The sequence below is a fragment of the Delphinapterus leucas genome, chromosome 7 (genome assembly GCF_059928025.1).
Source record: "Delphinapterus leucas isolate spDelLeu-1000000601 "Yukka" chromosome 7, BTC_Dleu_Yukka2, whole genome shotgun sequence".
Lineage (NCBI taxonomy): Eukaryota > Metazoa > Chordata > Mammalia > Artiodactyla > Monodontidae > Delphinapterus > Delphinapterus leucas.
In genome coordinates, this window is record NC_143135.1 from 35860071 (window position 1) to 35873085 (window position 13015).

Below are 13015 nucleotides of genomic sequence, written 5' to 3' on the forward strand. Positions count from 1 at the left end.
CAGTCTTAGGAAATCCTTAACTAGTCCTTATAGGCTTTTAGAAAACATATTTAGGTCTCTACAAATCTAGAAAGTAGAAAAATAATAATTCTTTATTATGACTTTAAAAGCAAAAAGGCTAATTTACCCTCTTCTTTAAAAAATTATAAATGGACAGTAAATAAGTGCCATTTCAGAATAAACTACCATAAAAAGACTAGCTGTTTTTAAAATAATGCTACCATTTTGCCATTTATCAAATATAATTAAACGCAGAAAACCTGCTACTTTATTCATTGCCTTTTTAAAAAATTAATAAAAGTAGTTTTCTCTGCAAACACTTACCATCCACTCGGATATAATAACGTCCACTTTTTCTACAGGAAGACGAACTTCTTCGATTTTTCCTTTAATTAGCATAATAGTATCTTCAAGTTTATTTAGTCTGAAAATTGTCATGATGAATTAAATTAGTATGTTAAACAGATTCTGAAAACTAGTCAAATTACATAATTTCTTGGCAACCGTTCATTTTAATTTATGGAACCCAAAGGTATGTTTTTTCAAAGTTTATTTATTCTCTAGGCATTGTAATTGCTTTTTGGTCACATCATGAACCCCCCAGAATGTTTCTGGTTAATACAATAATACAACTAAACCAGCGTTTAAAACTACAGCATGAAAAGAAACCCGAATTCTAGTCAAAATACATGTCAATAAAGTTAATGGGTCTTTTTTTTTTTTTAAAGGGAGAGGTGGAGACAGACAGACCAGACAACAAAAGTGTATTTTAAAGGGAAGTAGTGTGTCACAGTGGAGAGACAGTTAGGGCCAGAGCTCTTACACTGATTTCCAGGTCCTCTAGCACTTGTCAGGTAAGTGATCTTCACCAAATTATGTAACAATCTCACTGAGCCTGTGTGTTCATGTATAAAACAGAAAGATGATACCTTCCCTAACTACTTCACAGCCTATTATGAGGATGAAATATTTGTGAAAGCTATGTACACATCCTCAAGCCCTATATAATGGTAACGTATTATCATGAATAACAAAATACCGTATGCTGTGTAAAACTTGATATTCTCCTCCCATCATAAATAATTTAACCTTGTCCAATACCATTCATTAGATATTTTTACATGCTTGATCACTAGATTAGCACATATTTTTCACCCCCTCCTTTTAAAATTTCAAATGAACAACAGAGTTAAAGAGATAATTCCAAAAAGCTAAAAGCAAGCTACTAAGCTTGTATCTAATTAAATAAACTCGCAACCTTCAAAGGATGTACATCTGAATTATAAAGGATTTCTTCTGCTAACAAAGGAGGGATTTTCCACCCAAATTTCATTGAGGTATTATATACGTAAGATTAAATGCATTTTAAGGGTAAATTTTGTTGAATTAAAAAGAAAACAGATATACTTGGGTGACCACCACCACAACTATCAATATATAGACATTTCTATTTTCTTACGAAGATTCATTAGGGCTCCTTCCAGAAAATCCTCCCATCCACAGGCAAGCACTGATTTCTTTCTTTTACTACATATTAAAATTTGTATTTTGGGGACTTCCCTGGTGGCGCAGTGGTTAAGAATCTGCCTGCCAATGCAGGGGACATGGGTTTGAGCCCTGGTCTGGGAAGATGCCACATGCCACCGAGCAACTAAGCCTGTGTACCACGACTACTGAGACTGAGCTCTAGAGTCCACGAGCCACAACTACTGAAGCCTGTGTGCTTAGAGCCTGTGCTCCACAACAAGAGAAGCCACCTCAGTGAGAAGCCCACGCACTGCAACAAAGAGTAGCCCCCGCTCGCCGCCAACTAGAGAAAGCCCGCGCGCTGCAACAAAGACCCAACGGCAGCCATAAATAAATAAATTTATTTTTTTAAAAAAGTCTGTTACTTTGTAGAGTTTTACATAAATGGAATCATACTGAATGTACCCCTTTGTGTCTGGTTTCTTTCAAAAAGCATACTTTTTAGATTCATGCATATGTTTCTGTATATCAGTAGTTCCATTCCTAGGTATTGTTGAGTAGTATTCCACTGTATAAATAAAACACTTTCATTCACCCACACACGTGGGGATGGAATTCTGGATTATTCCAGCTTTGTACTATAATGAATAAGGCTGCTATTAACATTTATGTACAAGAACTGCTCTGTTAAATGGAAGTGATAGAACTTTTTAGGAAACTGCGATTTTGCTTTACAAAGTTCATATACAATTTTACATTCCAACAAGCAATATATGAGCATTCCTTTTTTAATTTTTTAATTTAATTTTATTTATTTTTTTATACAGCAGGTTCTTATTAGTCATCAATCTTATACACATCAGTGTGTACATGTCAATCCCAATCGCCCAATTCAGCACACAGCCCCACCCCCTCCGCTGCTTTCCCCACTTGGTGTCCATACGTTTGTTTTCTACATCTGTGTCTCAATTTCTGCCCTGCAAAAAGGTTCATCTGTACCATTTTTCTAGGTTCCACATATATGCGTTAATATACGATATTTGTTTTTCTCTTTCTGACCTACTTCACTCTGTATAACAGTCTGTAGATCCATCCATGTCTCTACAAATGACCCAATTTCGTTCCTTTTTAGGGCTGAGTAATATTCCACTGTATATATGTACCACATCTTCTTTATCCCTTCATCTGTCAATGGGCATTTAGGTTGCTTCCATGACCTGGCTATTGTAAATAGTGCTGCAATGAACACTGGGGTGTATGTGTCTTTTTGAATTATGGTTTTCTCTATAGCTTCACAACCTAGTCATCTTAGTATTGCTGATCTTTTAAATTTTAACTGTGTGATAAGATCTCATCATGGTTAAAAGTTGCATTTTCCTAATGACCAAGTATTTTTTCTATATGCTTACTGGCCATATTCCCCTATCATCTTTTGTTCAAATTTTTTGCCCATTTAAAAAATTGGCTCAGTTGTATTCTTATTATTAAAATTTAAGAGTTCTTTACATCTTCTGGATAAAAACCCTGATGGATTTAAGTACAGCGAATATTTTCTTCCATCCTGTGGCTTTTTCATTTTTTTAATGATATGTTTGAAGAGCTAAAGTTTTTAATTTTGATAAAAACCAATTTATCATATTTTTCTTCTGTGGTTCATGCTTTTGGTGACATATCTAAGAAATTTTTGCCTACATCAAATATTTTCACCTATGTTTTCTTCTAAATTTTTTTTAGTTTCCATTTTAAGTTATTTTTTCCAATATGGCATCATGATCATTATTTTCATATATAATGAAAAAACTTTGCTGGAAAAACTATCACAAGTGATAGTTTCAACTTTGTTGAAGAAAAAGTATTATCAACCCATGGAATTACTTCAGAATCTTTGTCAAAAATCAATTAAACATAATGTGTAAGCTTATTTCTGAACTTCCAATTCTGCCCCAAGATTTAGATGCATATCCTTATGCTAATACAACAGTTTCTTGATTTTTATAGCTTTAAATCAAGTCATGAAGTCTGACAGTGTATGTCCTTTAACTTTATTCTTCTTTTAAAATTCTTTTGGATATTCTAGGCCATTTGTGTTTTCCATATGAATTTTAGGGTCAGCTCTCAGACAATATGTAAACAAAACAGCATTTCTGTGTCCCAATAGGAAGTAATGAGAAAAGAGAATGGACATATCTCGGTGAGTGAATAAGGATCAGACTGTCAAATCTGACTCACATAAGCCAGAGATTTTACCCAGTGTCAGGCTTCACAAATAATTTCAAAAATACGGGCAATTAAGAGGTCCAGACTAATCAAGAAGTCTGGGACATGAAAAGCAACTTCTTTATTCCCTTCCCTGTATTAGACATGCACACTCTGGCCTAGAGTAGACAGGCCTCTAAGTAAGGTGCATAGGTTATTAACTTCCACAGTAAGGAGTCCTGCTCTATGTACCAGATTGCTCCCTGCTTTTTCTGAGTCTCTTGATTGCCTGTATCATTGAAATTATTAATAAAGCTTAATACTGGATAATCTCTCTGGGTAATCCTGGGTAATCAGGTTTCTGTGTGTCTGATTTGAAAATATTTTGTCTCAGAGTAGTGCTGTGAGGAGGACTCATACAGATCCATGAATCAAAAAGGCTGAGGCACTTTTTAGCCAGAAAAAGGAGACTGAAAAATAAGAGGAGGATCTAATCCTGGGATAGTTGCCTACTCATCCTTGGTATGAAGTGGCAAAACTGAGATTCAGAGAAAGTAGCTACTGGCCTGATAGGCAGCAGCAGGCAGAGAGGAAGAGAGTAAAAAATTACACTATCTGGCAGTTACTAGCATTTCTGAAAAAATGCCAGTCTTTTCAGAGAAGAGATGATGGCAAGAGAAAGGACCAGAAGAACAGTTTTTCCTCTCACTGGAAGGCCTTCTTATGCTTATATGGCTGCCTGGGAAGATGAAGTATCCATTAAGAAAGTAATGAACTTAAAGCCTGGGGTTACCCCCAAAGATGATACAAACGGAGGAGGACATGGTCAGAGGAATGAGTGCTGAGAATATTTTGTGAAAGAGGACATTTTTGAGAGACATCCCAGAAAATGCTGGTGAAATCATTACTGGCATGGATAAACAATCAGGAGGATACTATCACTTATTTTACATACAACTGAGTAGAAAGGATTACTTGGGTCGATGATAGATCCCTAAGAGGCTGTGAACAGATGCTTCTAGGTGATACAACAACTAAACTACTACAGTGAGTAAGAGCACGGCTGCAGTTTATCTATCTCAAGAGAGGTAATCCCCTGTCATCACCCCAACCCTCAAGTAGAACAGTTCTCTAAAACAGTAGGCATGTTATGCATGCAAGTCAACTTAGACTGGCTTTATGATAACAATATAATTTAATGCTATTGGCAAAGATAAGAACAGATGTGGAAATCAGCAACTCCTCCTTCTTGAGCACTTTATATAATCTTGTTATTGGGAAGCCAAGAGAATATTCAGGAGGCAGTATCTGATTACTTTGTTCAGTTACCAAGAATAGTACTGCATGATGTTTTTGACATACAAAAGAATGGGGGCATCAACAGGACAAAAGACAGGGGGAGGAAACAAAAAGCAGCTCACTGAGAGGGGAGTTTAGATAGCTTTCGAAATATGATGTGAAAAAGAGAAATTAGATAACATTTCTACTGAGTTATTAATAAGCTTTGTAGAGAATGGTTCAAATCCTGGTAGTCATTAGGGTCTTCACAGGTTTTTTCTTTGCAGAAATCATTGTAGAAAATGTTGTAAGATTAAAGATACCAGAGAAATACATGGCAAGGAAATATTGACCAATGTCAGAGGGTAAAATGGGGAAGAAGTTGTTAAAACAGCTGACTGGTAGTTCATGCACAGCATCTATTGGGGGACATTCATCCCTTGGATGAATTTTCCATTAAAAGTGACTTAATGGGCTTCCCTGGTGGCGCAGTGGTTGAGAGTCCACCTGACGATGCAGGGGACACGGGTTCGTGCCCCGGTCCAGGAGGATCCCACATGCCGTGGAGCAGCTGGGCCCGTGAGCCATGGCCACTGAGCCTGAGCGTCCGGAGCCTGTGCTCTGCGGCAGGAGAGGCCACAGCAGTGAGAAGCCCAAGTACCGCCAAAAAAAAAAAAAAAAAAAAAAAGTGACTTAATGTCCTTGCATTGTCTGGAAGGAGGTTAGAAATATTAACAATACACTTTGATATACTTTAATTTTCAGTGTGTGTTTCATGTTCTTTACAGAAATACAACTGATTTTTATATATTAATTATGTATTCAGTACTATGAACAATTACATGCCAATAAATTGGACAACTTAGAAGAAATGGACAAGTTTCTAGAAACATACAGCCCATGAAAATTTAATCAAGAAGAAACAGATAATTTGAACAGAACAATCACTAGAAGTGAAATAGAATCTGTAATAAAAAAACTCCCTGCAAACAGAAGTCCAGGACCACATGGCTTCACTGAGGAACTTTACCAAACATACAAAGAAGAACATATACCAATCCTTCTCAAACTATTCCAAAAGACTGAAGAGGAGGGAACACCTCCAAAGTCATTCTATGAAGCCACCATCATGACACTGATACCAAAAGCAGACAAAGACACTACAAAAAACAAAAGAAAATATACACACACACGTATATAGTAGGGGCCAATATCTTTGATGAATATGCATGCAAAAATTTTCAACAAACCAAATGGTGAAAAGCTGAAAGCCTTCCCACTAAATTCAGGAAGAAGACAAGAATGACCACTCTCACTGCTTCTATTCAACATAGTATTGGAAGTCCTAGCCATAGCAATCAGACAAGAAAAAGAAATAAAAGGTATCCAAATTGGAAGGGAAGAGATAAAATTGTCATTACATGCAGATGATATGATACTTTATATAGAAAAACCTAAAGCCTCCACACAAAAACTACTAGAACTGATAAACAAATTCAGCAAGGTAGCAGGATACAAGAGTAACATACAGAAATCTGTTGCATTTCTTTACACTAAAAATGAAATATCGGAAAGTAAAAAAAAAAAATCCCTTTTAAAATTGCATTTAAAAAAAAATACTTAGGAATAAACCTGACCAAGGAGGTGAAAGACTTATACACTGAGAACTATAAAACACTGGTAAAGGAAACTGAAGATGATTTAAAGAAACAGATAGATATCCCATGTTCTTGGACTGGAAGAATTAATATTGTTAAAATGGCCATACTACCCAAAGCAAGCTACAGATTGAATGTGATCCCTATCAAATTAGCTATGACATTTTTCAAAGAACTAGAACAAATAATCCTAAAATTTATATGGAACCACAAAAGACCCAGAATTGCCAAAGTAATCCTGAGGAAAAAGAACAAAGCTGAAAGCATAACCCTCCCAAAGTTCAGACAATACTATAAAGCTACACTAATCAAAAGAGCATGGTATGGGGCTTCCCTGGTGGCACAGTGGTTGAGGGTCCACCTGCTGATGCAGGAGGCACAGGTTCGTGCCCCAGTCCAGGAAGATCCCACATGCCGCGGAGCGGCTGGGTCCGTGAGCCATGGCCACTGAGCCTGCGTGTCCGGAGCCTATGCTCTGCAACAGGAGAGGCCACAGCAGTGAGAGGCCCGCGTACCGCAAAAAAAAAAAAAAAAAAAAAAGAGCATGGTATTGGCACAAAAACAGACATATGGATCAATGGAACAGAAAAGAGAGCCCGAAAATAAACCCACCACCTACAGTCAATTAATCTTCGACCTAGGAGGCAAGAATATACAGTAGAGAAAAGACAGTCTCTTCTGCAAGTGGTGGTGGGAAAGCTGGACAGCCGCATGTAAACCCCTCACACCATACACAAAAATAAACTCAAAATGGCTTAAAGACTCAAATATAAGACATGATACCATAAAACTCCTAGAAGAGAACATAGGCAAAACAGTCTCTGACGTAAATTGTAACAGTATTTTCTTAGGTCAGTCTCCCAAGGCAATAAAAATTAAAGCAAAAATCAACAAACGGGACCTAATCAAACTTTGTACAGCAAAGGAAACCATAAACAAAACAAAACAAAAAGACAACCTACAGACTGGGAGAAAATATTTGCAAATGATGCAACTGACAAGGGCTTAATTTCCAAAATATACAAACAGCTCATAATACTCAATAACAAAAAAACAAACATCTCGATGAAAAAATGGGCGGAAGACCTAAGTAGACATTTCTCCAAAGAAGACATACAGATGGTCAATAGGCACATGAAAAGATGCTCAACATCACTAGTTATTAGAGAAATGCAAATCAAAACTACAATGAAGTACCACCTTACACCAGTCAGAATGGCCATCATTAAAAAGTCTATAAATAATAAATGCGGCAGAGGATGTGGAGAAAAGGGAACTCTCCTACACTGCTACTAGGAATGTAAATTGGTGCAGGTACTATGGAAAACAGTATGGAGGTTCCTTAAAAAACTAAAAACAGAAATACCACATGATCCAGCAATTCCATTCCTGGGTATATATCCAGATAAAACAGAAACACTAATTCAAAAAGATACATTCACCACAGTGCTCACAGCAGCACCATATACAATAGCTAAGACATGGAAGCAACCCAAGTGCCCAGCAACAGATGACTGGAGTAAGAAGATATGATACACAGACACACACACACACACACACAATGGAATACTAATCAGCCATTAAAAAGAATGAAATATTGCCACCTGCAGCAACATGGATGGACCTAGAGAATATTATGCTTAGTGAAACAAGTCAGACAGAGAAAGATAAATACTGTATGATATCATTCATATGTGGAATCTAAAAAGTAATAAAAACGAACTTATATACGAAACAGAGGCACAGAAATAGAGAACAAACTTATGGTTACCAAAGGGGAAAGGCAGAGAGGGACAGAGGACAGGGATAAATTAGGAGTTTGGGATTAGCAGATACAAATTGTTATATATTAAGACAGATAAACAACAAGGTCCTACTGTATAGCACAGGGAACTATATTCAGTATCGTTTAATAAATGATAATAGAAAAGAAGATGAAAAAGTATATATGTATAACTTAATCACTTTGCTGTACACCAGAAACACAACAGTAAATCAACTATACGTCAAATAAAAAAAATTAAAGTATTCAGCACCTTGATACTTTATTATTGTAATAACTTATTTATAGCTTATTTCTGATATCAATATTCACAAACATACATATTACTAGGGAACAAGAACAGTCTTGTTCCTTCATTTCCAATTCTTATACCCTTCTTTTTATTGCCTTGCTCCACTGTCTAGGATCTCCTTTACAGTGTTGAATAGAAAAGGTGATGGCAAGTATCCCTGTCCTGTTCCTGAACTTAAAGTGAATGCTCTCAAAGCTTCATCAAGTTCTAGGCTGTAATTCTGGTTTTTGTAGATACACTGTGCCATGTTACAATATAACATTCCAGTTCTAGTTTGTTAAGAGTTTTAATATATAGATACATTGAAGGGATATGGAATTTTATCAAACTTTTTTTCCTGAGATAACTCAAAATATTTTTCTGGTTGATTTTCTCAAATTTAACCAAACTTGTACTGCTGGGATAAACTTTATTACCTTCCAATGTATTGCTCAATTAATTTTCTAATATTTTGTATAGGATGTCTGCACATATGTTCACAAATGAGTGACGTGTAATCTTCTGTTCTACTGCCTTAGTAGAGTTTTGGTATAAAGGTTATACTGGCCTCATATATGGATGCTTGATTCCCAACAAATATGACAGTGCAAAGTAGAGAGGAAAGAATGGTCTCTGCACTAAGTGAGACTGGGACAACTAGGTCATTTAAACAGATTACAAATAATAATAGTAATAATAAAAAGCTGGATCATTACCTCATACCATATACAAAAAACAATGCCTGGTAGATTACAAACCTAAATGTAAAAAACACAACTATAAAATTTATAAGAGAATATATAGGAAAACACCTCCATAAGACTTCTTACCCAACTCACATATAGTGGCAACCATAAACATGAATGATGCTCATGAAAACTGAGAATTTCAGTACATCAAAGACACTATGAAGAGAGTGAAATAGCAAGCAAGAATGAGAACTTTTTCATTACATAAAACCTATAAACAAATAAAATAAAAAAAAATTTAAAGATTGCCTACAGATAATAAAAAGGCCCAACTCAATAGACAAAAGACATAAACAGATATTTCACAGAAAAGGAAATCCAAATGTCCAATAATCACATGAAAAGATGCTCAGCCTCACTGACAATCACAGAAATGCAAATTTAAATTGCAATGAGATACTGCTATACAACCAACTGGAAAAAATTCTTAAAGGTAGGCAATACCAACCAGAACTGTTATCTACTATTGGTAGAAGTATAAATTGGTATAACCACTCTGGAAAATAGCCTGGCAATGCTGAGAAAATCTGAAGATATGTATACCCTAAAGCCTGCAATTTTATATGTAAATATATAGCCCACAGATGTGTGTACCAGGCGCATGTACAGAAAGTTCATAACAAAATCGTTCTTAACAGACCTAAACTGGAAAACACAAAAATTCCCATCAAGAACAGAAAAGATAAATTGGGATATATTAATCAATGGCATTCTATATAACAATAAACATGAATGAACACTAAAAATAATGTTGAGCAAAACAAGCTAGACAAAAAGAATGCATATGATTTCATTGATCTAAAGGTCAAAATTGAGTAAACTAAACTATGCCCATTTAAGTGGTTAATATATAAAGCAATATAAAGGAAGTGATTACCACCAAAGTCAGTATGGTACTTACCTCAATCAAGCAGGGAGAGCATCTGACTGAAAAAGGGCAAAAGGAGGTGGGAAGAATTCTAAAGTGCTGGAAATGTTCTCTTTCCTATTATTTATCCATACATATGCATATTAGAACATATAATTTATGTGTTATGCACTTTTTAATATGTATATCTCACACAAAGGTAAAAAAGAAAGGATGTTTATATCCCGTCTGAGTTTTTTCAAAGAGGTACTTAATAAAACTCTCTATGAAAAAATTGCTGCAGTTGCTTACTATTTACTGCAATATTTAATTGGGCTTTCACAATTACAAACATTTCAAAGGAAACAGAAAGCAATCTTCTAAAAAGAGCAAAATGTTCCCACTGCCGTAGAAATATCTTCAGAATGCTCATGCGAAACAAGGTGTATCCTGTAAAAGGCCATCTGCTCAGGCTGTTTATTGTCTGCTACAAGTCATAATCCTATTTGCCTCAGTAATTACTTGTTCAAATATAAATATAACTGGAAAGATTAAGATTTCAGGGAATACAGAAAAAAAGACAAAGGCCATAATTCCCAATAATTCTGTATTAAAACATCACAACAGGTATCATTCATGTAGATAACCCCTTTTATGAGACTGCTCATCTTAATCACCACCTGATTTACCATTCATGAAAGAAACTATAGATTTTACTTATTTTTCTTTTCTCAAGTGTCCAATCACTAAACCTTAAATTAGCATAAAAGCATTCAAGGGCTTCCCTGGTGGCGCAGTGGTTGAGAGTCCGCCTGCCGATGCAGGGGATACGGGTTCGTGCCCCGGTCCGGGAAGATCCCACATGCTGCGGAGCGGCTGGGCCCGTGGGCCATGGCCGCTGAGCCTGCGCGTCCGGAGCCTGTGCTCCGCAACGGGGAGAGGCCACAACAGTGAGAGGCCCGCGTAATGCAAAAAAATAAAAAAATAAAATAAAAAAAGCATTCGAAATGAATTCTATCTCTGGAAACACCTGCTCAAAAACTAGCATAGATTTAATCTATAGAAATACAACACCATAATAAAAAGAGTACGCTAAGTAAGTCTCTTAACTAATCCAATAAACACAAATTATCTATTTTTCTAAGTGAACATTTTGTTAGAACAACAATCACTATCCTATATTATTTCCTATCTTAAAAGTAGCAATTTAAGTTTTATCTCATGATACAGGGACATCATCATGATTAATTATCTGATACTGGGCATACAGAGATAAAAGACATGGTCTGTGCACTTAAGAACATGGTCTAAGGGATTCAGAGCAGTAAAGAACACAGGGTCCACAGGAGCTAATATAATAAGCCCTTAACTAAGTGACATTTGAGCTTAGTCAGGAAAAAACAGAGCATCCACAAAGACGTATGCGAGCATGGGGGTAAAGGAGGGTGCCTCATCTCTGTGTGCACAAACTGCTTGTGGTTACGTGTGTGTGTGCATGTGTGTGTATGGAAGAGAAATTCCAAGTTTGAAGAGCTATAAATAGTTTAGTATGATTAGAGCAACAAGAGGTAGTATGTAGTGACAAAGCTGGGAGGTAGTTACAGGGGATGCAAAGGAGTCTAGATTTTATTTAGAGATAATGAGGAGACATTTCAGGATTTTTAGAATGAGAAATATAGGATCAAATTTGTAATGTACCTCTGCCCAATGTGATTTTGATAAAAGGCATAGTCTAGGTTCTAAGAAAGAACATAGTCTAGCAGGGAGACAGACGTGCAAACAGCATAAAGTACCACAGGGGTTCATACAATGAACACCTTATCAACTAAATGGCATTTAAAGCTGGTGACAAAATTATTATAAAGTTTACTTAGAAGAATACATGGGTGATAACAACTATTTTTTCAAAATGCATATGGGGCAGGGGGACAGGGAGGGAATACCCTGATATAAAAATATACAAGGTATATATACAAGGTATATTACTTTGCTTTCAGTTAGCTATGGCACCCAAGCATACATACTTCTCTTGTTCCCCAAGCATGCTGAAATGACAATAAAGTAATACAAAATGTAATAAATTTATAAACTCATGGAGATTTTAGAAGGTGATATCAAACAACCAAAGATTCTGATAAATTCAGTGGGGAAAAAAAGGAGACTCAAATCATTTTGGTAAACTTGTGAAGAAGGACCCAGTGCTCAGTGCACACATCAGAGAAGACTGTAGTGGAGGTGGGAGCCATTTTTCACAACACAAATCCCTGATGTCAAGAGGTATACAAAGTGGAAGTGACAAAGGAACTGAAAAATCATAGGAAAAGTGGTGCCCAGAACAGATCTCCCTCCCTTCTTCTCAGAGGGATGAGAGAAAACCCATACCAATTACGTTTATGAAATAATCTAGTCCTCCATTCATAAATGTAAAACAAAAGGAATCCTTAACTATTTGAGATAGGGGAAAGATGTAAGGACATCTCATAAACAACAAGTACTACCAGGCAGATAATTTCAATGCAGGGGCCAGACTTGCAATCAGAACAAAGCTATTCCATGAGCTGCCTCCCTCCCAAATGTACCATTTGTGTTTACAGGAGTGTAGCTGTGCAATTACTAACACTGGGGACATTTATTATTTAAAATTAGCAATAGCTTAGCTTCTACCACAATGAAAAAAAACAAAGAAGGAATAACCTGGATTCAAGCAGAGACAATAGGTTTTCAGTCTTTCGTGTTGACAATTTATCTGGCTTTGAATGTTTGATG

The 13015-nt window shown here is 36.2% G+C and overlaps 1 protein-coding gene across 10 annotated transcripts in view; it reads right to left on the bottom strand.

Annotated features, from left to right (window-relative positions):
* Positions 1–13015, bottom strand: part of PRMT3 (protein arginine methyltransferase 3) — a 141597-nt gene that overhangs the window by 87933 nt on the left and 40649 nt on the right. For 9 of the 10 annotated variants that reach the window (XM_089915040.1, XM_022583760.3, XM_022583761.2 and 6 more), the window contains one exon: positions 325–424. The exons of the other annotated variant lie outside the window; for it this stretch is intronic. In XM_089915040.1, coding sequence (XP_089771166.1) covers positions 325–424 — 100 coding nt within the window. The remainder of the gene's footprint in view (positions 1–324; positions 425–13015) is intronic. 10 annotated transcript variants of the gene reach the window in all.